Here is a 27,890-nt window from a genome sequence, read left to right as displayed (position 1 = left end):
CAAAGAAGCAACTCTTGCCTCGCAAATTTTATTGTGGAAAGGTGACATATAAATATTTTAAACAGTATTATTATGTAGCACCATCAATAAAACAGTAAAAAAAGCAATGAAATAAATAATAACTGATCTCGCATTCTGAAACCTTTTTTTACTGCATAGTTATCAACTAAGAAGGAAATGACTTTTAGCTATGAAAATCTCCTGGGTAACTTTCCATTAATGCTTAGGAACATGGCTAGCAGTACGTTTTACATACACTTGTGCTTCCCCTGACCCCAAATTGATTGTTCCTAGATGTTTTCCAACCTGTTTGGGGTTATTTGTACTTATGGGTACCCCACTGAGGGACAAATGGATGGGGGGAAGTGATGCGGGGGCAAGAATGTTCACCTCCTCCCCACCCAGTTTTGCCTGAGTCCCCACCTCCATTCAGCCTAGTTCAGCCTAGTCTGTAAAAGCGAGCCGAGGTGCTGTGGAGAGGAAGCAGTACCAGTGTAGCCGCCGCTAGAGGGTGCTGTTTTGCAACCTCTTCTGGCTTCTTTTTCCCAGCATGCACTTTGGGGTGAGTTGTGTGTTCTGAAACACGGGGTTTTGGGTTTTTTACCTTGCGTAGGTGTGACATCTGTCTACGCAAATTGCATATGCTTCCTCTCACAGTAGCATGGGACATTGTGTGCAAATTTGAACGCTATCGGTCAAGCGGTTTTGGTGAAAAATGGAAACACACCCACATGCCCTTTTTACATTTTTATATATATAGATGAGAAAACAGACTGATTATAACACAAATCTGATGCTAGAATGATAGTTTGGCCAACAGGTATCCATTGAAACTAAACTATTTGTCACTGCTAAGTGGTACCAGTATCAAATGAAAGACTGATAGATCATTTCCAAGATCGCAATGATATATGGAAATGTCTCTCCACACCCACCTGTAAATCACTGGGGTGTGTTTGTGAGTGTGCGTATAGAATGGATCTGATTCACTAGGTTGGGTCAAAGCAATTCAGTAAATGCAAAAGGATAATTCCGTTATTTTACGAAGCGTTTTACTCATGAAATAGATAAGCTAGAACAAACCTCTTGCTGAGCGAGCTCTTGGGGGTTCTTTGGATGCTGGGAAGGATGCAGGCTGAAATAATACAAAAAGGGCATTAAAACTGTGCCAAAATGAATAACATAGATGAAATACAGTCTAGACTTGTTCAGACGCTAATAATTGTGGATTATGACAGGGATGGCCCTCCAGATCTTGTTGGACTCCAACTTCCATCAGCCCCAGTTTTCACTGCCACTAGTACAGGCAAGATACACATACATTAATAAAGCAAATAGCACATTATCAAAGATCTTGTTCATACAGAGGTGATAAAACTTGCAATATACAACTTCGGAATATACACAACACAACAAAAAAGCAAACCCTGACACAGTTTTTACATGCAGGGTTTTTTTTTATTTTTATTTTGCATTGGAGGAACTTCCACTCATGTGAGCCTCCACTGCTCACAGCCTAGATACAGGTTCACTACCACAGTGAGAACAAGGCCCAAATCTATAAAGCATTACTTCTATATTTATTAGAACTGAGAAGCAAAATCTCCTCTCTAGAAAAGCCTAAATGTCGGGCTGACTGAAAAATTCAACCATGTGATCAATAAAACACTTTTTTAGGGACAGAAGCAGAGAGTCAAGCAAAGGGAAGGTTTCTTTGGGCTGTGGAAGTTAATGGGGAACTTTATTTAATAGCTTTCAAATCTGTTTTTTTAAGCCTGCAATATCATTTTTAAGCCTGCAATATCACACAACACAGAGAAAGAGAATAGATTGGGAGGGAGTAAGAAATGAGGAAACACAAGTACTTAGTTCCAGGGCTAGCTCAAGACATTTTGGCACCTGAGGCAAAAAAACAAAATGATGCCCCCCCCTCTCTGCCAGGGAATAAGGGGTGAGTGCAGATCTATATCAGGAACAAGGGGGTGGAAATAAATACAGTACTGTATATGCATTAGGATTTGCTCCCCCTGTGAATCTTTCTGCCCAAGGTTGCCCCCTCACTCTGCCAGGTGGGCCAGTCCTGACTAGTTCTAAGATGTTATTTTAATGACCAGCTGAGATGGAAGGGCCAAACATTGCTGGTCTCTCAACTGCAGCACCAATAGGGGGGGCTGCTTCCCTTTTCTTCCACTTCTGAGTCTGATGGAATGACTGCTGCCATGCTCACACTTGATGGAGAGAGAAGTCTTGCTTCTCAACAGGGCTGACAACAATACAGCCACCTTCCTCACTCCAGCCTCCATTTTTCCCTAGCATCTAGTATTCTGATGTATACTACCTCTCAGCATAAAGGTTCCATTTACGTTAATAGCAGGTGAATTTATCTAGTCCCCTTTTAAGCTATCTAAGCTGGTACCTCCTCACCCCCATCTAATCTGGAAGCAGCAAGTTCCATACAGTTATTATGCTCTGTATGCAATACTACTCCTGTATGACTGTTCTGAATTTTCACAAGTTGATCCCCGAAAAAAGGGGGCATTCTCTCTATTCACATTAAGCACATTTACTTTTATCGATCTCTGACATGGCACCACTTTTTTTAAAAAAAAACTTCTTATAAAGCCCCAAATGGTTCAGTTTTTTCTTATAGACCTAACAGATGCAGCTTATGCTCTGTTATCAACAAAGGAGACAGAAAGCCACCACAAAGCTGCTGAGTGCATTATATCTATTATTAGTAACAGAATTAGATTAATTCCACTTACTTACACCTGCCATCCTGCTGCTGCTGTTATTGATTATATGGATTCTGATAGTGTGCAGAACTTTTAAAGTGTGTAAGAGTTGCCGCCTGTCCTGAGTGCTGAAATTCTGGCATGAAGCTGGACTTGCACACAGGAAAAAAACTGGATTTTTTTAAAAAAAACTGTTGTCAAGAGCAGTGGTCGTGCATGTTTGTGAGTATATATTTGACTCTCATCACCACAACATGGTGATCCACTCCCTGCTTTGACAATTAGGTTCATAGACTAGAATTCCTACTAGATCTATCTGTCCTTTTATCTGTCCAAGGGGCTGGAGCAGCACAAACCATCTTACACTTGGTAAGGCTGATGCATGGCCTCTCCTAGACAAAGACAGGTGGCCACAATTTTTTAATGTTGTGGCAATGTCCCAGCTGCATTAAAGTTTTATGTTGGGCTGCCTACATACAGTTTGGAAAAAATACAGTTGGTAACCCAGCAGCTGCATTTTGTACTAACTGAGACAGATGTATGTTGCTAGTCTTAAACAGTTTCACAGAGTAAACATCTGGGTTCTATTCAAGATACTAGCTGAACCTTTAAAACCATACATTTGTTAATGCCAGTATACATTAAGGACCACCACCAGGACACATACATCTGCCTGATTTCTGGTATTCTTTGGACACCCTCCTTTGGGTCCCTCTGCTAGAGATCTGAGGCAACTGGTGATCCACAAGAGCGTCTTTTGAGCTGTGGCCCTCAGGCCCCTGGAATGCTCTATGCAGGATGACTCAGCTGGTGCCAATAATGATGTCTTTTTCGTGCCCAATGAAGAAAGATATGATTGTTTCTCCATGCTTTTTAAGCTTTAATCTAGCCATCTGCTTTTAATTCCTCTGCTAATGTTTTATGACATTTTGTATTGTTATTATGTAAAGGTAAAGTTAAAGGGACCCCTGACCGTTAGGTCCAGTCATGACCGACTCTGGGGTTGCGCGCTCATCTCACATTATTGGCCGAGGGAGCCGGCGTATAGCTTCCAGGTCATGTGGCGGCATGACAAAACCACTTCTGGCGAACCAGAGCAGCACATGGAAACACCGTTTACCTTCCCGCTGTAGCGGTTCCTATTTATCTACTTGCATTTTGACGTGCTTTCGAACTGCTAGGTTGGCAGGAACTGAGACCAAGCAACGGGAGCTCACCCCGTCACTGGGATTCGAACCGCTGACCTTCTGATCAGCAAGCCCTAGGCTCAGTGGTTTAACCCACAGCGCCACCTGGGTCCCATTTTTATTATGTACTTAAGTGTATTTTCTTAACCACCCTGTGGTTTTTACCTGAAGAGTAGCACAAAAAATCATTCAATAAATTAATGTTGTAAGCTTTTAGGCAAACTGCTGAGACACAGAGTACAGCTATGAAGACAAAGGAGGTTATTCATTGTGATCCATGTGTGTCTGCCCAGGAGGAAAGCTTTATGTCACATTATTTTATTCTTAGAATTGCTGCTTTTAAACACTACTGTCTGTAACAGTTAATGGAAAAACAAAAGTATTTATTTTAAATTAATAGTGACCTGGGGCAATGCTGTAGCAGTGCTGGATAATGAAGGTACTTTGGTAAAAAAAACATCCAATGTAAAAATCATTCTGCAACTAAGACATCAAAACTTTGTCATTGTACTACCAAATATAGTCAAATACAGCTGGACAACCTTGCAGATCAAAATCCTTCTGTCAGATGTGAAATGCTGAGCTGAAACCACCATTAAAAGAGCAACTAAAATTCCTGGAATCTACCATAAAGAATCTTGGTTCTAACTATATTCTCCAGCTGTGACCACCAAAAAATTAACATCAATGAATCATGTCCTTCGAAGTGATGTACTGGAGCAGGCATCCCCAAACTTCAGCCCTCCAGATGTCTTGGACTACAATTCCCATCTTTGCCGACCACTGGTCCTGTTAGCCAGGGAGTTGTAGGCCAAAACATCTGGAGGGCCACAGTTTGGGGGTGCCTGCACTGGAGGATATTTTAACAAATCTAATGTTAGAGCACACTGCCATAAAAAGATACCTTTAAAATAATCATTCTGTATTGTTTTTAAGGGTATTTTATCTCTTTTATAAATCTTCTTGTACCCTAGGATTTTGTTATGAGGTGCATACTATACATACTTTAATAAATAAATTGCAGCTACTGCTGACATTCCCCACCCCCTCAATTATTCTCTGTACAAGGGGAAAGGTAGCCTGGTGCATTCCAGATGTTCTGGACTACAACAACTCCCATAACCCCTGGCCATTGGCCATGTGGGCTGAAGCTGATGGGAACTTTATGTGATGAAAACCAGGATTCATGTAAGGATTAGAACATTGAGCATAAGCACGGGAGACTTGGTTGTTCAAATCCCTGCAAAGCTAAGAGGATGACCTTGGGCCACTCACTCACTCTCTTTCTCTCTCTATCAGTCCTGCCCCCACCACTGACAATATGGAGATGGTGCTGAGTTTAAAGGGCTTTTGTAAAGATGTACTGTATTAGAACCAGGCCTGATAATAAATAAATAATAATTGTAGGTTTTATTTTATTTGTGTTTTTTTATCTTATATTTTCGAAATGTACACCCATTTTTTTTCCTTTTAATTTTTTTGGGGCCCCCAAGACAGTGGGGCCATAAGCTATAGTTTGTTTAGCTTATACGTAAATCCGGCACTGATTCTTGACGCTCGGAGCAAATCGCGAAAGCTTGCAGCCTGCCCTTATTATCCCTGCGCCAAAGCGCCACCGGCAGTGCTATATAAATAAGGATTATAACATCCTAGAGCCGGAAGGGAACCCCCAAGGGTCATCTAGTCCAACCCCGTGCCATGCAGGAATGCCACGTTGTGAAGGAATCTGAGGGTGCTAAGGACGGGTAGGCAAGCAAGCAGGGAGCCCCCTCGGAGGACGGTGCTAAAGACCCCCACACACCAACCCCAATATCTACACGTGATGGGGAGGAAGAGGAGCACCGGTGCCTGCTCAGCCTGCCTGTTTCCAAGCCAGGCTTTCTAATAGCAAACAGGCCGCGCGGGCTCTGAGAGAAGGACCCCGACCGCTTCCCATGGGGAGCGTGGGGGAAATGGGGAGTGAAGGCAAACGTGGCAAGAGACGAGAATACAAGACCCCCTCGCTCACCGGTCGTACGGCCACCTCCGCCATGGCTCCTCAGTTTCTCAACCAGGCCCTGCAAGCCGCTCGTTGCTATGGTTACCAGACAACGCGGAAGGTTTCCCTGCACCGCGCGAGGAACCCGGATGCTGTTGCCGCGGTAACCACAGCTCTCCTCGATCCAGCCCCCGACAAACGGGATTTTACGTGAGCGGAAGAAGGGAAGTGAGGATGCGGCCGCCGCGAGGCCTGTCGGGATGCTGGAGGGGGGAGGGGAGGCGCGGCCGCGATATAATAAGCTCCTCCTCCTTGTTATCCAGTTCTCCCTTCCTTACTCCCCATCGTTTTCGCAAATGGACCTTTCCCAGCGAAGCCTTGTGTAATTGAGTATGTAGTTTTGAATGGAGCAAATGAATACTGTAGTTTGAAACACTTGTGGCATAACCTAATAGAAAAGGGGCACACACTTTTTATGAACGGTAGGGGGGAATTGCAAATATAAAATGGAAGAATCAGCAGTGAAGTAAAGCTTTATTCCGTTTGGCTACACCCACTTTGTACTGCAGCAACTGTGTGGGCTGGATCATGACCATCATGACACTCACAGAACTGGAGCACTGGTAATAGTTGTGTTCATACATTAATGCAAGCTAAGAACTTTAAAAATGAGATCGATACCTAGTTTTGCACATCTACAATTCTTCAGTTGTATTCTTCAGACTTAAAAGGGTTAAGTAATGGTTTTAAATCTATATAAAATGCTGCCTTTTAAAAACACTAAATTTCATAAATTATTGAGCACATCTGGGATTCCACTAAGACTTAAAGCCTTTTGTGGAAATTGCTTTTAATGAAATACTTTTAATGAAATACTCTTAAACCACACTAATAAAAAGTTAGATTTTGCTTTTGTTTAACATCATTGGCAAGAGGCAGGATGCAACACCTTTGCACCTAAAGTCAGTTTCAGAACTGCAGGTGCAACAAGTGACTGAAAGCTCGTGAAAAAAGGTGGATGAAAAACAGCTATGCTTCTACCTTTATGAGCAGCAAGATGGATTGCAGAAGGGTTCTGTTTCTATGGAAACAGTCCCCAACTGTGTTGAGCACACTGTCATAGTTAAATTGCTAGTTGCCTAGAAAAAGGCGGACACAGATGTCATTCTTCTAAGGCTTCAGTTAGTATACAGCCTCTCCTCAAAATACATTACAAAACATCATGCCAAGCATCTTTTCATTTGAGCAGTTTCTGTAATCAGTGGGACAGGTTTCAGAGCTGTGGGGGGGGGGCTCCAGAGAAAGTTTTCAGAGGGAAGCTATTATGAAAACATATTTATGTATGCCCGTTGCACAGACTTCACATTTCTGCCACAGAACAGAACATCCTCCTTTCCAGTCTCATTCCTAGTGTCCCCTCTTACCCACTTCCCTCCTCCTCCCTCTCAGATTGCCACTCCCTCGTGATCCTAGTGCTTTAGTGTTATTGTCAAAATACATGTAATTTAAATACTGTAACTGCATATTCTTCCCTTCCTCACCCATCTCTTCCTTCCTCGTTTGTTTGCCTGTATCTACTGCAAGTCTCTTTGGTAAGGACCTGTTATACGACTTACATGTCATGTAGCTCGATATTGCTATATAGCAGGCATGTCCAACAGGTAGATCACTGGACACCTGCGGAAGATCACTGGTAGATCATTGGCTCCCCTCCCAAAGAAGCTGAACAACTGTGGCTCCCCTAAAAAACTCAACAACTTTGACCCAACCCCCACAAAAATGGGCCTTCCTCCCTACAAAAAAGCTCAACAACTTTGACCTGAACCCCCAAAAAGGGGGTACGGTAGATCACTGCCAGTTTTTAACTCTGTGAGAAGATCGCAGTCTCTTGGGAGTTGGCCACCCCTGCTATATAGTATATAAAATAGAAAGAGAGAGGCAAACATTAGAATATCTGAATACTCAAATGTGCCTCACTGCCCAGTGTTGGTTCTAGATCTGTTTGGCCATTTTACAACAGCTTCTGCTTGCAAGCTCATTGGACAACCTTGAGTAAGACACTGTCAGGGACGATGGAAGTTGTAGTCCAGCAACATCTAGAAGGCCATAGGTTTTCCACTACTGAACTACAGGGAAGGGATCAAGTATGTTATCTGAGCTCTTTGGAAGAAGGGCTAGATAAAAATTAGATGTGTCAAGCAGTACAGTCATCCAGAGAGACAAGGAAGTGGAGCTGGAGACATGTGGAGTGTTGGTACATCTATGTCTGTGAGGGGATATGTTGAGATTTGAGTATGGGCGATAGATCCACATCAACAGTGGCTTCATCCCACCAGCTGGAACAGGAACAAATCCAAACTACTGTCTGGCCCATTCTCTAGCTGTTCACTGAAACGTATTCCAAGCTGGGACATTTTCCTAACTTGTTATCACAAACTTGTGTCTGCACCCACTCACCTTCTGGGCCCTCACTTGTGGGGTGCCTCAGGGTCCGTCCTTGCCCCCATGCTTTTTAACATCTACATCAAACCGCTGGGAGAGATCAGGGGGTTTGGGCTGGGTGTTCATCAGTATGCAGATGACACCCAGCTCTACCTCTCTTTTAAATCGGAACCAGTGAAGGCAGTGAAGGTCCTGTGAGAGTGCCTGGAGCCGGCTGGAGGATGGATGGTGGCTAATGTATTGAGGTTGAATCCTGACAAGACAGAAGTACTGTTCTTGGGGGACAGGGGGCGGGCTGGTGTAGAGGACTCCCTGGTCCTGAATGGGCTAACTGTGCCTCTGAAGGACCAGGTGCGCAGCCTGGGAATCATTTTGGACTCACAGCTGTCCATGGAGGTGTAGATCAATTCTGTATCCAGGCCAGCTGTCTACCAGCTCCATCTGGTATGCAGGATAAGACCCAACCTGCCTGCGGACTGTCTCGCCAGAGTGGTGTATGCTCTAGTTATCTCCTGCGTGTACTACTGCAATGTGCACTACGTGGGGGTACCTTTGAAGGTGACCCTGAAACTGCAACTAATCCAGAACGCGGCAGTTAACTGGTGATTGGGAACGGCCACCGAGACCATGTAACACCGGTCTTGAAAGACCTGCATTGGCTCCCAGTACGTTTCCGAGCACAATTCAAAGTGTTGGTACTGACCTTTAAAGTCCTAAATGGCCTCGCCCCTGTATACCTGAAGGAGCGACTCCACCCCCATCGTTCTGCCTAAGGTCCAGCGCAGAGGGCCTTTTGGTGGTTCCCACTGTGAGAAGCAAAGCTACAGGTAACCAGGCAGAGGGCCTTCTCAGTAGTGGCGCCCGCCCTGTGGAACACCCTCCTGTCAGATGTCAAAGAGATAAACAACTACCTGACATTTAAAAGACATCTGAAGGCAGCCCTGTTTAGGGACGTTTTTAATGTGTGACATTTTAATGTATTTTTAATCTTTGTTGGAAGCCGCCCAGAGTGGCTGGGAAAACCCAGCCAGATGGGCGGGGTACAAATATTTATTTATTTATTTATTTATATATTTATTATTATTATTATAGTTGTCAGCATTTCTGACTTCAAGAAATTGAGCATCCAACCCAGCAAGCTCTTTAATAAACAACAACCAGGCAGTGACAAGAAATGCCTGCTCCAATTTAGAAGCAGAGGACAAAATTACTGCAAGCAAACACAAAAAAACTAATGAAATAACAAAATAAAAGTTTATTAGAATTAGGAACACTTTCTCTCCCTCTGTTTAGCCTTAACACGGAACAGTCCAGCAGTTACAATGAAGTCTAATAACAGTTATTTCCACAGCATGAGGTGCTCTCTAGATGGAAAAAATTAGAAGATTACAAGTCTTCAGTCCGTCACAGCCCAGTCCGATTGTCATACCACCCCCCCCAAGTGCTGAATAACAAAATCCTCCTGTCCATGGAAAGGTTCTCCAAAGAGCACTGCTCTTGTCTCACGTAATAACTGATTTTTAACACAGCAGTTGTACTAAAACATTTCAGGGTTAAATGGTTTTGAAAATTAAGACTGTCTGATACATACACTACAAAAAAAAAAACCCAAACAGCTGCAGTGAATTAGGTGGAACAGAAAGAGGGTGGGTGCTAAATACAGACCATGCTCTGCTCTCCTGTTGTGTGTGGCTAGAGGCCCTCATTCAATTAGCTCATGATAAAGTCAACACAAACCATTATTTAAGCATATTGCACCAACCAAAGCTTGAGTAGCATCTTCATTGCCAAGTATTTGCTTTTTAAGGAAAGAAGAGACTGCTTAAAGGAGAGGAGGAGGAAAACTTGTCTAGGATTCATGAGCAAGCCTTTACAAGAGCTTCTGTTCAAATGATCTCACTCCAAAGCCCACAGAGTTTTAGAAAGTTTTCCAAAATTAAGTGTACGATCCTCAGGAGCAGAAGATACAGCAGATTTATATACAGTTTTGGATTTATTCATTTTAAAAAAATGGATGGGGGGGGGGAGGGTATGGCAAGAGCAAGGTGTTTAGAAATGAGAAAAATCTGGGGGAAATGCTGAAAGTATGGAACACATTCATCCAATTTACACACCCACACAGCAGGGCTACCTTTTCCAGTTCTAGGCAAAGATGCTAAAAGAACATGGAAAAGAAATCTTAACTGGACTGGAAGTTCAGTCTGAGCAGCAGTGTGCGAAAGCATAGTAAAAGACATGACAGAAAGCCTTAGAAGGAGAGGTATCCAAGCATCAGTTGCACCACACTCAGTTTAATGGAGTGGAATTCTTTGAATAAATATTCACACCCCACTGAAGGCCAGAACTCATCTTCCACTACAATGTTACCAAGTCAAAGCTGAAGTTCCTCTTCCCTCTATAACATCTGCCCGATTCAGCTTTTGGGACAGTGCAGATGAGCAACAAGCAACTAAATAAGCCCTGCCAGACAAGTTACGTGTGAACAGATGCTAAGCTCGGCTTCTTCTTGTACTGCTCAATAAACAAGCTAGGCAGCATTAGATTAACCCAAGAGCTCAGCAAAATCTCATTACTCTTTTCAAGAGCAGACGCTCAGAAATATTTCACACGCTTGCTGCAGTTCCTTTTTCTTTTCAGAAGTCTTTGCCAGCTGACATAGGAAGCTGCTGTTCTGGAAACACATGCCAAAGCATCACTGGGGACTCATGGAACTAGCTGAGCAGATCTTTGGATCTGGGCCACAAACTCTACTTGAACGAGCAGCAGAAACTGGCTTTAAATACCGCTTTAGCAGATCTACTTTTTCTCTCTCTCAACTTGAAAGTGTGAAACCCTGCCGTCGTGGAAAAGTACCCACATAACGCAGGAGCAGATTTTAAACAAATTGCTTCCAAGTGGTGCTTTATCATAGCTTTTATTACAAAAAAGGACTGTGTATATGAAACTCACTCACTCTTCCCTCTCATTGGGGGGGGGGGAGAGGGGAAATACCCCAATTACTTCAGGGACTGCAGATCCTTGCAACTAGATGGAGTGTTTGCTGTATCAGGCACTTTTTCCAACAACCAAGCCGCAAAAATGTGACCCAGAGGAGCTCCGTCTCCCTTTTTCGGTGTTTCACAGCTGACAAGGCAAAGCAACAAGGAATGTTCCATTTGAGCACTTCATTCCACAGAGGAAAATCTAACACTTCCTATGTATGACGATGATCCAGGTGTAGGGTGAATGTTGGACATGCATGGAAATGGACAAGAGGGATGGCTATTCTGAGCTAAAAAAACAAAGCAGCCATAATCACTACACTTTCATTTCCAAACGTTAAAAAACACACACCAAGGTAAACCAGTTTGCATCAGAAGCTGAAGTGCAAATGGGACAGTGTCCGTTGCCAGCAATGAACACACCCAAACCATGGAATAGTTGCAAAGGAGCTGCAGGAGGAGGAGGAGGAAGGAAATCAAAATCTCAGAGAGAGAGAGAGAAAGGGGAAGATTTGTTACAGCAGCACACACTGCCCCCCCCCCCCAATCCCAATCTCCGGTAAAAAGCAAAATGAAAGAAAAATGCACAGCAAATAGACATCATCTTGAAGATTTTTAAAGAATAAATATTTTTGTAATTAAACATTATGCAAACACGTGCCACGCTTGCTCTTTGTCCATGCATATGCGCTATATACAATTTTGAAAAATACTGTGTTGTCCTCTTTGTTTTTTTAAAAGTCATATACAAAGTTTTTTCCTTGCTGTGTGCCCCGCCTCCCCCCGCCCCCAAATCCTCTTTACAATAAGCCAAACAACATTCACCCATGGACTGGTGCATGTGGGGGGAAGAGGGGAGAGTAGAGAAGGGGAGAGGGAGGGGGAAATCTCATACCAAAGTACATCAAAATGGCTGGTTGGACATGAAAAGCAGTGTCAAGAAACTGTTTTAAGTTTTATCTGTAATACGCATAGGAGAAAGAAGGAGGGGGGAAAGTCAGCTTGGAGAATGAAGCTACATTACAAGTTAAAGTTGGAGGGTTGTTTTGTTTTTCTTAGTGCGTCTGTCACACTTACTGGCCACCTAGAATACTGTTGTACAATGGTTTATCTACCTTTTTTATTACAATATAATTTACTTAAATTTTTTTCCATTAACAAAAACAGAATTCCGGTACTACAGACCAGCGGTGTAATAGGCGTAGTGCCCCTTTTTGTGTGTGTTTTGCTTTAATTGCATGAGCACTCTAGATGGTAAAAGGTTTTCAGAGTTCGTTTTATGCAGGCCAGTCTCAGTCCTCAATATACTCCCACAGATCCTTCTCGTAGCCTTCATGCACATGCTGCAACAAAACCCTTCGCCGGCTCTCGCAGTATCTGCAAGGGGAAGGACGCACAGTTACAGTTAAGAAAACAAAGGCTGAGTATTTCGCACACAATGCATTTCAAGGCAGCATAGAAATAGTTTAGTCAACAGCGGCTCGCAGTGGGAATGTCTACCTTTACCTTGCTCAGAATGAAAACAGAGACAAAGGGCCTGCCATCTGGGTAATTTCACAGGTGGGAGAGATTATGCGCTGAAGCAGAGCAGGCAGGACCTATTACCATATAATCATTATGCTTATTAATGCTAAGACAGTTGAACTCAAGCTGTATTTGCTAAGCAAATTGGGTCTTGGCCCAATTTCTTAAAAGTGGAGCCTATTAACTGTGAGGTCGGCACAATATTTACAACCTGGAATTTTGTAAGCTGAGACAGTGCTCCTTCCAAGTGACACATACTAAACTAAACCCATCATCTGCAAAAATGTTATCCCAAGGAAACCCACTAAAGGAACCATGCCTTGTAGGTGTAAAAACTACCTTTTGTGACCCCTTAACATTAAGGCACAAGTGTGTCACAAAACCAGTCCCACGTGCCAATTTCTCATTCACTCAAAGGCAAGATCATGTCCTTTAAAGCAACAGAAAACCAACTTGCATGCCATCTGAGGTCAATGGCTTCCTTCAGCTCAAGAGCTGGCAAAAAATAAGGACTCACTTGCTAGGTAACAATTCAAAAGACACCAAAATGTTAACAGCCAAGAAGCTCCTGTAAACAGGGCATGCTAACTTGATTTTCCCATGTGCTGCAACTAGCTGCTATCTCCAACTGCTTGATTAACAGCAGCAGTCGATCAGGAAAACCTGGTTGAAGGCCAACACAGAAAGTTAGCTGGCTAGCCTCCCTCCACCATAGATTATATTGGGAGTAAGCAGGAGAATCTCGCTCACCCATTTCCTGGAAGTCAAGCCACTTTAATACGTAAGAGATTGGCACATGAAATGAATTAACAATCCATCAGTTTTGAACAAGGAACATACCTGTACTTATCTTGCACTTTCTGCTTTATGTCTTGCAGTGAATCTTGAGATATATCTCGCTCCAGATACCCAGAAAGGACCTCGGTAGCATTTTCCAAATCTGCTTGATTATTCTAGGCAGGCAAAATACAAGGCACACTTTTAATAAACTTAAGCAGTTCCTTGAATTGAGAATCATCACATGAATGAAATTTAGCCCTTCGGTTAGCAAATACTCATTGAAGCCTACTTTGAATATTTTTCTAGTCGTGTAGAGGTTCTCTCATTTGGTTGTATGAATACCAGGCAGGAAAACACACCAACGTATTGGAAAACTTACCATCACCTTCTATAGGACTACTGGCAGACAAAACCATCTTGTGGTTGCAAACCAAGTAGATGTTATTCTGAGCAATCATGACTTCTGACCAACAGCCATTACTCTTTCCCATTAAGAAATCACAATTCCTAAGGGCATTTATCTATGTGACCAATTCACTGCTCCTGTCCTGGAGGTCAGGTGGAAGCTATCTTATAATAGGCTCCAGCAGTTAATTAGTTTGCATTTTATAAGCTAGGAAAAAACCTATTTACCAACCAGACATTTCTATCTGGCTCTCAAAATTCTCACCAGCTCATGCCTCTCTCTGACCTTGCTTTACAGCGCATAATCTCTTTACTACAACTCCCATCATCCCTAGCTAACAGAACCAGTGGTCAGGGATGTTGGGAATTGTAGTCCCAAAACCTCTGGAAGGCTGAGTTTAGGGATGCCTGGAAATGAAATCTAATATTAAAGATGGCCTTTGTGGCAAGGCTGAAGGAATGAGAGGCAATTTTTACTTGTTAAATTGTGAATTTGCTTAAACACTTCCTTTGATAACTCCAAAACGTACCTATACTGCACTTTTGGTAATATAGCAAGTTGAAATTTATTTATTTGCATGTATTTGAGAAATTGGTTTGTCTGTTCGCTATGCATTTGGACACGTCTTAAGATATCGTGAACAAATTTTGCACAATGGTTCCTAAGATCAAGAAGCAACTTTTTGTTTATGCCGGGATACAATGGGATCCTGTGTTGACTCAATACGGTTTACTCAATATGGCAGACAATATAAACACAAGTGTATATTGCTAGAGTGCCTAACCAAGTAATAAGGTATTAAAATACAATAAAGAAAATAAGCTGTACACAGACACCAACTAAAACAGCAACGGTCTATCCGAGTAGAAAGTAAAAATCAAAACTGCTACAAGTTAACAAAGAGCTAAATTTGGTAGTTGTTTTTCATTGTTGTCATTTTGCTTAGTTCCTAAATGAGGGTACCAAGCAGGCCTTCTTAGAGAAGGCATTTAAAAGACAAGGAGACTCTATTGACAAGTTATGTATCTCTAAAACAAGCTTCAATGCCCACCATTCTGAAGAAACTCCACAACTACTGACTTTTCAATAGTTATGGGTATAATCCTGGTTAACTTTTAAAAAAACAACCACAACTCTTTCCCATGTTTATTGGAATTCCTCAACAGGACACTTTGCAAGGTGGCTTACAACGTGAAATGAAAGTGCATAAAAACAAAGAACAAACTAGAAACAGCTGTCTTTTTGTGTTCCTCCCCTCTCTGAACTGCCTCCTGCAGTGACCCTCCACCTGGCCATTATATAATTTCATTACATAAGAGTTTTGTGAAGCTGAATTTGCATTTACTTCTTCCACCATTCTTTCCCCTGATCATGTCTCTAGTCAGGGCAGGCCAGAAAGCAGACAAATCAGGATCTATCAGTAGAATGCTGGTGATCTGCAGATCATCAAGGAGTCTTGGAGGCCCTGCTCCCTGCCTTGCAGGCCTTTCCCACCTGGCCTGGGAGGGTGGGGCCCATACTGACTCCAGCTAAAAAAAGCTGAGGCTGCTGAAGGGACTCTTCGGCTGGATAACTGTTTGCAGGGTTTTGCTGTGATTTTTTTCTTCTGTTGTTGATGTTGATTTTTTTTGTATATTTATTTTAAATCTTACGATTTATGTGAAAATTGTTCAGTTTGGTTGTGCATTTTCTAATGTTTTATTTATTGCTTATGGCTACTTTTATGTTTTAGTTATGTATTTTTTTCCTGTTGTCAGCAGCCTTGAGCAGGGGCTGATCTGTGGAAAGGCAGCATACAAATAAAATTATGCTTGTATGTATGTACGTCAACACCTGACCCACTGTTTTGCATCATGTATGCCCACGCCCATCTTAAGTTTGCAAATAAGTGAGCCATGGTATTAAGTTGTAAATCACTTGCAGATGCTGTTGCTGAAAAGTGGGATGTGGTAAATAATCAACAAGGTTAATAAGCCTATATTGCCAATCACCCCAGGCACTTGCATGAAATTGTTTTTGTTTAACTAAGGAACACATACAGAGTTTGTGGCGGACAGGACTACACAACTCTGGAGCCATCACAGAAAAGGCCTTCAGAACAAAGCCGCTGGGAAAAAATCACATAGTTGTTACAGAAAGTCCCAATTTTGGGGCTGCACAAGTCACTCATCCAATGGGCCCTAAATATACACCTGAGCTGCTCATCAATGGCTACTATAACTAGCTTCAGGATCTGAGGCAATAAGGCTCTGGATTGCTGGTTACTAAGAAAAAGGATTGGAAGAGGGCTATTGAGCTCATGTTCTATGTGTGGGATTCCCTTAGGCATCTGGTTGGCCACTATGGGAACAGAATATTGGACTAAATAAGCCTTGATCTGATTCTACAGGACTCTTACGCTAGGCTAGGACCCAAGAGCTGGGTTAAAAAAATGTCTGGTAAACTCTCCTTACCTCGAAGATAATGGACTGATTATTCTTTTTGAGGTAGAAGGCAAAGACGTAAGTGTACATGAGTGTGGCACGACACTGGCAGAGGACATCGACTGCTTTCTTCAGGAACTGGACCTCGATCCATGACATGTTGTGCTGCTGCATCTCCTCCATTTTCTGCTTGACTTGGGCATAGAGTTTGTGCTCAAAGCGCAGGCTCTGCATATGGTTCATGTAACGGTTGCAGTAGAAGAGGTACCTCTGCAGGGCTGCTCTGGATCGCTGTGTTAATTCCCATTAGGGAAAAAGAAAATCAATAGTTAAAACAGAGTAATAGCAGGTTGACTTGCCTATAAATGAGGGGCCTCAAGGCAAATGTGGCCACCACAGGGCAATGTTCTTATTTCAAAGTCCTACAGTATTCAGGGACATGGGAACAGGAGGTTACTGCCTTTTGCTTTGAGCCTGATCTTGTTAAACAGTGCTATAGGGCTCCTGGAGCCCTGAACAGGGACTTAGGATGTACTTCATTTTGTTGCAATTCTCCACTTGCCACATTTGTGGACCTGATAAACTGCATATACCCAGTCATGTGATGAACAAACATGCTTATTTTTCCATATAAATGCAAAGCAGAAAGGTCTGATTGGCAGTGGGTTCTGTGGCAAAACTGCCCAAGTGGAACACGGTGAAATAAACTGCCTAGACAGAAATGATATCCATACAGAAAGTAATCTGGTAGAAAACCTCTTTCAGCAATAAGCAACTGTCAAGAAGGGTTTGGCTGGTAGGATATGGGGTATGGCATATTCATACTCAGATTACTGCTGCTTCCAGTGCTCAAGTTGGGTAGTTTTACAAGTTGGCCAGGACAACATCAGGGAGCAGTAACAAAATGGGTCAGCCTCTTGTGTCAAAGTCTAACAGCTTGAAAGCTAGCAGTGCTCAATTGGAAAACGCAAGCACAGTGAAAAGCTAGGCCAAACCATCTTACTGAAGCTGATAATATTGGTCACCAAGAGTTATGGACTCACCTCTTGGGCATCTCTTGCTGCCTTTGCATCATCCTCATTATAGCGATTACAGTTGTACCTGAAAAAAGTTTTTTTTTTAATGAGCATAGTGGTTTGCAGAACTTCTTTTGTTTTTGCCACTCTGAGGCTTCCAAGTATTCTTTCGTCAGTACATAACTGTAAACATAATAAGCCCCTCCGATACCTTGAGCAGAGGCTCAACAAGAAACACCCCAGACCTTTCTCACCCTAAGAAGTATAGACATATGCACCAGCTACTGCTGTGTTTTTCTCCCACAGAAAATATTTTTGCAGGGTACAGAAACAAAACATGGCAGTACAATTAGACACATCAAGAAAGCTTGGGAGGAATTCGTTTAAACTTACCAGGCGGACCCATGAGGTTCCCAGGGGCCAAGACACACCCAGCAGAACTCTGCTTTACAATTCTGGTTCCGACAGACCATGTGATTGCAGCCTCCATCCTTTTCTATGGTCACGTGGCATTTAGGGCATTCCTGTGGCGGGTATGAAGAGTGGTGGAAAGAAATAAAAGTGGGTGTCTTCCAACTTTAAAAAATGGGGAAGGATGCAGGCAGTGCTTTGTGATGTTACAAAGAATTTGCAACAGTGGCTCTTTTAGTTACACATCCAGCTGTCAGCTGGCTTCCCATTGCTGCCTTAGCAATGTAGTGAAAAGGTAGTCGTAAAGCAATATAATAACACAAAATAACAGATCAATGCCAGGAGAAGTTGCACTTCTTCCAGTTCATGGGATAGCTTGGATAGGAAGCTATTTGCAAGTAATGGGACATTTCGTGTGTGTGTGTGTGTGTGTGTGTGTGTGTGTGTGTGTGTGTCATGCTCAGCTTTGACACTTGATATTAAACATATTCTAGATCTACTGATTTAAGTCCACTCAGACTGGGTTCCTCATACACTGAATGAACATACTAAAGGGATGAGCCATTGTGAAGTGAAATAGCACGTTTTGCAAACCAAAGGTCTAACCCTTGACATTGCCAGACAAAGGCTGGGAATGGCCAAACTCTGAAATCCTAGACAGCCACATTCAGTCTGCATAGGCAATACTGAGCTAGGTAGGACCAATGGTCTGATTTGGTCTACAGCAATTTTCTGTATTCCTATACTCAGCAAACCACATGTAAGTACTTCTCAATCTACAAAGTACTGAGATGTTTGCCAATTTGGCACCTCTCTTCAATTTAGCTCTAAAAGCCTCATTTTAAGTAGAGCTAGACAGAAGCCTGTTGTACCTTTTGGTGGTAATGTTTGGCTTCACTGTGAACTTTGAAGTTGGGGGGGGGGGGTTAGGAAAACACAGCCCCATTATTTACATGAAGGACTTACCCCTCACTACTCACAATGACAGTTCAGGATTTGACAGTTATGTCTTTGTAAGGGAAAAGCAGCTCTGCAAGCGTGAAATTTTGAGCACTTAACGTCTTGGCCAAAATATAAGCCACACCTTTTTTCCAAATTCTGATTGTGAAAAGTTAAAGTGCAGCTTATATTCACTGGCACCCCCCCCCCCCCGGAAGCAGCCCGGGAGCACGGGGCAATGGAGCGCAGCCCGTCTGCAGCTCCCAAGCCTCTGAGTTTTAAAGGTGCAGCTTATTTGCGGTGCAGCTTATATTCGGGCCAATATGGTATGTTTTAAAGAGAAATGTGATGCTACCGAACCTTTGTGTTTGCTGCAATCCAGTTTGAAGTTTCACTGTCATCATCACACTTCTTAATCCATTTCTTTAACCACTGTCAGGAGAGAGAGAAAAAAGAATTGTAAAACAAGAGAAGAAGTGAAAAAGGCCACACAGAAATGTGCACCTGCATCTCATGGCAGTTCAAAGTGTTGGTGCTGACCTTTAAAGCCCTAAATGGCCTCGGTCCAGTATACCTGAAGGAGCGTCTCCACCCCCATCGTTCTGCCTGGACACTGAGGTCCAGTACCGAGGGCCTTCTGGCGGTTCCCTCGTTGCGAGAAGCCAAGTTGCAGGGAACCAGGCAGAGGGCCTTCTCGGTGGTGGCACCTACCCTGTAGAATGCCCTCCCATCAGATGTCAAAGAGAAAAACAGCTACCAGGTTTTTAGAAGACATCTGAAGGGAGCCCTGTTTAGGGAGGCTTTTAATGTTTAATAGATTATTTTATTTCATTTTTCTGTTGGAAGCCACCCAGAGTGGCTGGGGAAACCCAGCCAGATGGGCGGGGTATAAATAACAAATTATTATTGTTATTATTATGGCTCACAGGCTCCTCTGAACTTGACACATAATAGCCTATTAAGCAAGGATTGCCCATTCAGATCCAACACTCCAAGATAACACATCAGGATTCCAGAATAAACCTTCGAATAATTCTGTATTGCGGATATGTCTTACAACTATGATTTTCTTCATGTTTGTATCAAATACCCTCTAGATGGAAATAAAATATCTGAACTAAGGGGAGGAGTGCTTATTTTGTTGTTACAGTCAAGATGGACTATTCTTTCATACACCTGTTACCCAGAGTCAAATAGTTCAGGGTGAATTACACACAACTTAAGGGAAAGTAAACAGGTAACCATGGCAAAGATGTCTGAATAGCTTGCTAAGTATCATCAAAGTATTTTACAACACTACAACTGTGATATTTAAACAGAAAGGCTAGGTTACTTTTCCAGCACTCTGCCATATACACTTAAAGTGCTCACCTTGCATTTAACAGGATCATGCCAGTTTTCACCACAGTTAAAGCTGTAAAAATAAGATTTATACCTATTACACAGTCTATAGTTATGCAACACTAAAATTTAGAGGCTTGCTCTAATTTAAGCAACCATAACTGTTACCTACTAAGCCAAACATTATACCAGCAAGGTAATGTGGCTTGACGGGTACTTGAGAACCTCAATTTTCCAATCCCAGACAGGATGCAAAAACTCATAAGTTTATCAGATCCCAAACGGGCAGTGTTTGGCTTGCTGGTAGTCGGCATGAGTAGGCCTACCAAGGCAACTTGTCATTTCAAGAGAAACAGGAACCACCTTCTGCTTAGTGGTAAGCAATCCAAAATCATTACAACCCAACACAAGAAATGTTTGCTTACCAAAACTGACGGCCACATTTACAGCGAACAGGCTTAGCATCAGGATACTGAACTTTAACAACATGGTGGCAATCTGGAGCAGGACACCATTTTAACAGCCGATTGCACTGCAAAAATAAAAAGCTACCAGATCTTACTTGGAAATTGACCAGAATGAAAGATATCAAAGTGTGGTATTTCCCTTCCATTTCCCCAGAAGTCTCCTTTTAGCCAAAGCTTGGTTTCATCTTGACAGGAAAATGCCACAATTCTCATTTCGGTATAGACCTTGTCCCTCCACACCAACAGCCAAGCAGAATACACCAAGCCAATTTCACAGAAGCAGTTATAAAATGAGATAGGGCCCCCCAATGTTACCCAGGATGACCTTCTAAGAACTCAGATAATCAATTTAGTCCCCCACCAACCTTCCCAACTGTCACGAAGACTACAAATGCAACCTATAAGAAAATCCATGCTGATGAAAAAAGCAAATTAAGACACTCTAAAGGCCATAATCTATGTCTAAAAGACAGCCACTCATCCATACTAAGGTATTTTGTTCCCTTTGGCAAAGCTTTAAAAATCTCAATTTCAGCTCAAAAATAAGCATGGTAGCTTGACAAGGTAGCTTTAAAAATGGCTCATCTTTCATGTTAAGTGCTTTAATTTTTAGGGGGCCAAAGGTCCGTGATGTTCATTTATGGGCTGCTCACATGTGTCGTCTGCTCAGGGGACCCTGGCAGTTTTGTGGTTTAGTGTCACACCGGTGCAGGCACATTAACAAAGATTGAATTGAGGGTCACATGTGGCTTATTGTGATTCTTCAGTCCTCTTCACCTTAGGCTTCACGGGCATTCCACAAATTGAATTCAAAAATCCTTTTATTACAAATGAGGGGACAACAAGCAAAGCTGTTATTGTTTCCTCAAAGTTTCACCAATTCTAAAGTTGTAACGGATCTGCTTAAATAGCACCCTACAGTAATACTAGAGTCAGTTCAGAAGTACCTGCTCTAGGTTCTGATGAAGGCACAAAAAGTTTGTGCCTAGCTGTTCTCAAAGGACTATAAATCAAGTGCTTGAAATACCTGGGACATAATCAGCAATGTCCCTTTAACAACTATTACCTTCTCTAATCTCCTGAACAGCTGTCTATAGCCATTACATTAGGCACTGGGATTTCAAATTTCTGCTGCAGAATGCTGTGCTATAAAGTGATTTTTCCAGCTTAAAGTATTTTCGTATTTGAAGCAGCATTCTAGGTAAAACCATGCCACCTATTAACAAAAAGCTTAACACTCTCTGTCAGTATGAGCCTATGCAAGGCCAACCCTGTTAATTGGGGTGGGGGAAGCAACCTCTGCCAACAACTGAACAAAATCTGACACACACCCCACCATGAAAACTACATGTCAATGCCGGCTGTGTAAGACAAGAAAGAGATGGGCGAAAGCCCTCAAATCACAGCCTGTCTTCAGCATAGTTTGAAACATAACACTCACCTCTACAAAACTATTAGTTATTAAATGCTGGTACTTTAATTTAACCTTTGAATCTGTGATGAGGCGCCTAAGAAGAGAAGGGAGAGAGAACATTTCATTGAGAACATTCATTTTTTGGCAGTCAAGAAATTGTTTGCAACATCAGCTTTATTGCTTGGCAGAAGCCGTGAGCAAGGAGAATCACTGTTGCAGACTGCGTAATTCCCCACCCCTACCCCCACAATTTTAAGGCATGCTATATTTTTACTTGGCAAACACACATTTTAAAAACAGAATTAATGTCCTGCTTTAAAAACAAAACAAAAACAAAAACCCACCACTGTTTTGTGACCAGATTTTATTCGCTTTCTTGTTCCCCAGATAATATGTTTTGCTTATTAGTTCTACTCAGTTGTTGGCATGTCTGCAGCCAATTCTTTCACAGAGCCCAGAACACAAAAGCAATGTTTAATTTTTATTTCCATCCCAATGTAAATTAGTGAATGGACATACAACACTGTACTTGCAAAGTCATAAGCAAAATGAAAAACAGACACTAACTAGTGCCACATGCATACCATACAGAACCTATCATCAAAAGTTAAAACAGACACCTGTAGATTTCTGGTGACACCACTCAAATATTTAAGAGACTTTTTTTGTAAATAACCATATACTACAAAACAATGTTTTAATGTATGTTTCATGCATTACTGAAGGCAATAATCTGAAGTAGTACACCGTGTGATAAATGAAGAGCCATAACAAAGATCAAACTTTAATTTAGTATTTAGTGAGTGTCTCTGTCTGTGATGTTTAACATATGCTTTGCAGCTTTATTTAGATAATTCTGCTCTAAAACAAGTATACTAGACAAAAAAAACTTAAAGTAGAAGCCTTTGACAAAGGGGTTTCCTTTAAGGAATGTAATGGTTGTCCAACATTAATGTTTAAACTCCTGACTAATGGCTATATGCAACCTCTAGGTTCAGGAGGAGTTTGCCACTAAATACCAGCAACTAGGAGCAACTTTGGTAGAAGACCAACAGCTTTATTTCCTCTTTCTGGGGGGTTCCAGCAAAATGCTGGACTATTGGGATTTTTGGTCTGATCAAGCAGAGCTCCCAATATCTGCACTATTTATTCCGTCAACTAAGTAAAATTTTTACTGTGGAGATTAACTCAAGCAGCTTTGCAAATGGGCATCTTGTGGCATATGGCCTACAATATTTTTGTTGCTTTAAAGGACAAGTACACAGAATATACGTTACATGCCATTTCTGCCTGCAGCATGTCTTCCCTGCAAATGCCATAATGAAGCCCCTGATGGTTCTGAAAGATGTACTTAATATTTTTTATGTTGTCCTGGGTTAAGTCCTAGGTATCAGCCAAATACACATTTTTAGTTGTCAGGCTAAGTCATTCATATATATATATAACAGAATTCACATACCACTTAATTGTAAATAAAACCTCTAAGGAGTTTACATGCACGACAAAACCTAACTAGTGGCATGGCAATAAAACCACTAGCACATTTGCAAAGCTAAGCAGGGTCTTTTATGGTTTCAAATTGGATGGGATACTGTGTCTTGAGATCTGTATTGCAAGGGTTTGGACTAGATGACCCTTCGGGGTCCCTTCCAACTCTACAGTTCTATGAGTTATGGAAGGAATTACAAGGCAGGGGTGCCACCAAAAAAAGCTACACTTTGGTCCCAACTAACCTAACAGCCGGATATTGAAGGCAGTCTGAGCCTCCTGGGAAGACACTGAAAAAGCAGGCTAGGGTTCATATGAGCACAGGCACTTAAGAAGATAGACTGGGCCCAAGCTGCACAATTGCTATATGAGCAAGAACTAGCACTTTAAACGTAGCCCAGAAGATAACAGGGTCCTTGTGCAAACCTTGGAACACTTGTGTCACTTGCTGCCTCCTGCTAGCATTCAACAAAAGGCAAAGCAGCTGAAAGACAATCCCTGCCTTAAAGTTAACCATTTGACGCAACACAGAAGTGTGGGGAAAAGGTATAGTGAGGGAAGAACAAGAAAATTCAAACACCACTAGGTAAAGTTAAATAGAGCTAAGCGAGAGGAGCAGCCAAATTGAGATGACAAATAGTATCAACAATACTAAAAAAAAAAAAACCCAAACAGCAACACATTCTTCAAAGCACAGGGATAGCAATCCGCATTTTAAAAGTGTGCTAGAACACACTAATAGGCATGCAAGACCAAACAATGATGCATTTAACAGAATTCCTTTTCCATCAATTGACAGCTATTCAAAGTTAAAATCATGTTCTGTGGCTGAGGAACTGCATTTCTGACACTGGTAAGCCTCCTCACACTTACAAGTGTCCACACACAAAAATAATATGGTAGGTACAAAAGATGGTGGCAATTATTTTTTGCCTACCTGACCCCTAATCTTCACTGCAGAAGTTAAGTCCAGAAACCCTCAATATAGCATTTTATTGCTTTGTTGTATTACTTTATGGTTATTCTGCTGTTCTGCCAAAAAAGGTCCCAGAGGAACTTACTAATGACTACAAACAGGAACTGTCCCTGCCCTCAGGCTTACAGTCTAAAAAGACATAATATAAAAGTCAAATGGACTGGGAAGGAAGAATAAATAAGCAAATTCATGTACAAGTTCTTGATTAAAAGTTCTTCTAATGATGAGCTAGAGTAGAAACAGATTAAGCAGAGGTGGCACCAGTTATTGCCAGTCTCTCAGCTACACTAATGCAAGTGGCTCGGCATCCCTTCTCATCCCTCCTCTGCTGCTGCCTGATATAATGGCTGGTTCCTGTTGATAAGAGGGAGGAGCCTTGCAGATATATCTGAAAAGGTTCATCTGAAGCATTACTTCTGTAACATTTAATGGGCTGCAGGTGCCAGCTCTAATGAAACTCTTGAAAATGAGCACTGCTTCATTGTGTTATTGTTATGTTACCTAGCCTCATATGGGCTTAAAGAAACTAGAACTTCCATGGCCCACGAAGGAGCTTTATGTGTACAAACCAAGGGTACACTTACATTTTTTTAATATTACACTGTTTGTTACTGATTTCAAGCTTTCTACCTACAGGAAATTATTTCAAAGTTGAGAAATCCAGCTTACTGAAGAGGATTTGGGGAACATGCTCAGGGGTGCACAAAGTTTTTTGCAGAGGTCTACTGGGCCTCAATCCTGTCCCATATGAACTGAGTGTAACAGAAAGACAGAGAGAGGGAACAAGAGAACACTGAGACAGAAATCCCTTCCTGCAGCCACATTGCAGGGGAATTTTGGTAACTATGCACAAGCAGTCTTTCTGGGTAGTTTATCCTGCATTACTCATCTTCTCAATTAGCTATACCCAATACGTTTCTGAAGAAACATGGGTATCCCCATAAAATTCAAGTTTCAAAACCACTGCATTAAGGTGACCTTAGAGTTACTGTGGGACGTAGGTGGAGCTGTGGGTTGGGCCAGAGAGCCTGGGGCTTGCCGATCGGAGGGTCGGCAGTTCGAATCCCTGCGACGGGGTGAGCTCCCGTTGCTCGGTCCCAGCTCCTGCCAACCTAGCAGTTCAAAAGCACCTCAAAGTGCAAGTAGATAAATAGGTACCTTTACAGCGGGGAGGTAAACGGCGTTTCCGTGTGCTGCTCTGGTTCGCCAGAAGCGGCTTTGTCATGCTGGCCACATGACCTGGAAGCTGTACGCTGGCTCCCTCGGCCAATGAGCGTCACAACCCCAGAGTCGGTCACGACTGGACCTAATGGTCAGGAGTCCCTTTACCTTTACCTTTTAGAGTTACTGTCTCCTCTCCCCTCCTTGTGCTCCTTGTCTGAAGAACAAGGAGGCAAGCCAGCGAAACCACACATGCTAAGGCATATTCCAGAGCACTGGCACACTAAAACCCACAATACTAATTTCCAACTTTTGTACACTAGACTAGATGCTCTTCCACTTTGCACTACTGGATCAAATTATACATAACAATTGTCTAAAAAGACATAGGACAAGAAACCTTTGAAAGACAGCGACATCCCTTCATACAGCTGGCTATGAATAGAGAGATGTGCACCATAATCTAGGGATTTCTACTAGCATATTAAACACTCAATGAGTGAACTCTAAGGAAAATAAATAAATTAGCTGGTCACTTTCAATCTTTTTGGGGGGGGCGGGTCAAGGAAAGCTGCAGAAAGCTGCTGGGGCATATGGTGTCCGCTGTTTACCCTCTTGTTTATTCATTGGCTGGCACTGGATATAAAGTGTTGGCTGCTAGGCAGCATAACAAATGTTTCAACATGTACTTGGGAAGCACACATTTTAAAAGGTACAGATCAGCCTTTGTTAACCTGGTGCCTTCCAGATGGTTTGGAATATGCATGGTATTCGATTAAGTTTCACCACTGAAATTAATGAACTCAACTTAAGTCATAACATTAATTTCAATGAGTCTATTCTGAGTAAAGCTGGACACCACCCTATAACTCTATTGTTCTCATCATGAGAAACACACTGATTTGATGCCTTGAAGATTTTAAAGCAATCTCCCCCTGTCAAAGTGTGCCATAACTGAAGCATCATCCATCAGTTGCTTCTAATGTGTTTTGTAAAGATGTGTTTTTTTGCCTGAACCTCTGAGATTGAACCCTATTAACTGAATTTCTGTTTTTATGACACTGTTTTATTGTTTCTATATTGTGTTTCTGTATACCACTTAGGGCTTTTCTTTTCTTTTAAAAAAGTGATTTAGAAATGTTTTTAAATAAATAACAAACATAAAAACAAATTACAACTACAAGAGATTGGGGGTATAATTCTCTGTGAACCAAAACAAGCCTAGGTCTGACAGGTACGTTACATGGAGACCACCTGTGAACCTCTGAGATCCTTGGACAATGAATGGAACACAACATTTAAAACTATGGGGATGTCAGATAGAGGGGGGAAAATCCAATACACAATGACCAAACAGATGACGACATTTACTTCTGGCACAGTATTCCTCTCTGAACAGGTCTCATTAAAAATAAGATACGTAATTAGTGCATGTGGAAGAAAAGGTAGGATACCTAAAACATATGCCTTTTTGTTTTATGCTTTTTGAGGACAGTCTCAAAAGTACTCCCTTGCAACTGATGTTGTATTACAAGAGAAAACTAGTTTAATAACCAGCAAAAAGTATATGTTTTAGTCAGATTATTTTAGACTCTATAAAAACAACAGAACCTTTTACATGGGCTTCACATGACGACATCAGTACAGTTATACCTACTTTCCATATTTATACGAGCCCCAACTTAAAATGGAAACAGTAGCAAAAGGACCACAACACTAATTTAAACACTAAAAGCAATCTACAAAGAATGAGGGTGAATAAGGCCAAACTCGGGATTTTATTCCTGGAAAGGATTATACAAGGTTGACTAAACCATCTAATGTAAGGCTGTGAGATCATGAACTTAAATTTATTAGATGACCTAACTGCAGTTCAGAGGTCTCTTGCTTTAAGTCTGTGAAATCAGCCAATGGAAAACTTCAGCAACAGTCATTTTATGACTTTGTACAAAAGCTCCTGCAAGCAAAACATACTGCAAGCAAAAAGGTGAAGTTGATGGCAAAGCAGAAGCATTCTTTGGTTTCCATTTTGGAGACTACAGAGGAGGCTCAATTCTCCCAAGGCATCCAAAGATAGGTGTGTCCATGGATGCTCATATAAGACTGACCCATTATATTCCGATAAAATACAGCTTTGGGCCAGTCAACCCTTAACCGTTTTTTTTTTTTTGCGCTCAACACAGGAAGGGAGGTATTACTGAAGTCATGTATCAACTATAAT

At 42.0% G+C, this 27,890-nt stretch overlaps 2 protein-coding genes across 2 annotated transcripts in view; both read right to left on the bottom strand.

Annotated features, from left to right (window-relative positions):
• The window catches only part of BBS4 (Bardet-Biedl syndrome 4), a 40,408-nt gene extending 34,283 nt beyond the window's left edge, over positions 1 to 6,125 (bottom strand). The window contains exons 1-2 of the mRNA XM_035118050.2: positions 5,931 to 6,125; positions 1,084 to 1,135 (exon numbers count right to left, since the gene is read on the bottom strand). Of these exons, the coding sequence (XP_034973941.2) occupies positions 1,084 to 1,135; positions 5,931 to 5,954 (76 nt within the window). The 5' untranslated portion in view covers positions 5,955 to 6,125. The remainder of the gene's footprint in view (positions 1 to 1,083; positions 1,136 to 5,930) is intronic.
• A 3,449-nt stretch (positions 6,126 to 9,574) lies between these two features.
• Positions 9,575 to 27,890, bottom strand: part of ARIH1 (ariadne RBR E3 ubiquitin protein ligase 1) — a 52,126-nt gene continuing 33,810 nt past the window's right edge. Inside the window, exons 6-14 of the mRNA XM_035118027.2 lie at positions 22,072 to 22,138; positions 20,589 to 20,695; positions 20,194 to 20,236; positions 19,183 to 19,254; positions 17,866 to 17,996; positions 17,500 to 17,557; positions 16,487 to 16,747; positions 13,688 to 13,800; positions 9,575 to 12,700 (exon numbers count right to left, since the gene is read on the bottom strand). Coding sequence (XP_034973918.1) covers positions 12,616 to 12,700; positions 13,688 to 13,800; positions 16,487 to 16,747; positions 17,500 to 17,557; positions 17,866 to 17,996; positions 19,183 to 19,254; positions 20,194 to 20,236; positions 20,589 to 20,695; positions 22,072 to 22,138 — 937 coding nt within the window. The 3' untranslated portion in view covers positions 9,575 to 12,615. The remainder of the gene's footprint in view (positions 12,701 to 13,687; positions 13,801 to 16,486; positions 16,748 to 17,499; positions 17,558 to 17,865; positions 17,997 to 19,182; positions 19,255 to 20,193; positions 20,237 to 20,588; positions 20,696 to 22,071; positions 22,139 to 27,890) is intronic.

The sequence above is a fragment of the Zootoca vivipara genome, chromosome 14 (genome assembly GCF_963506605.1).
Source record: "Zootoca vivipara chromosome 14, rZooViv1.1, whole genome shotgun sequence".
NCBI lineage: Eukaryota > Metazoa > Chordata > Lepidosauria > Squamata > Lacertidae > Zootoca > Zootoca vivipara.
Note: the sequence above shows the minus strand (reverse complement) of the source record. Positions and strands in the feature narration are given on the sequence as shown.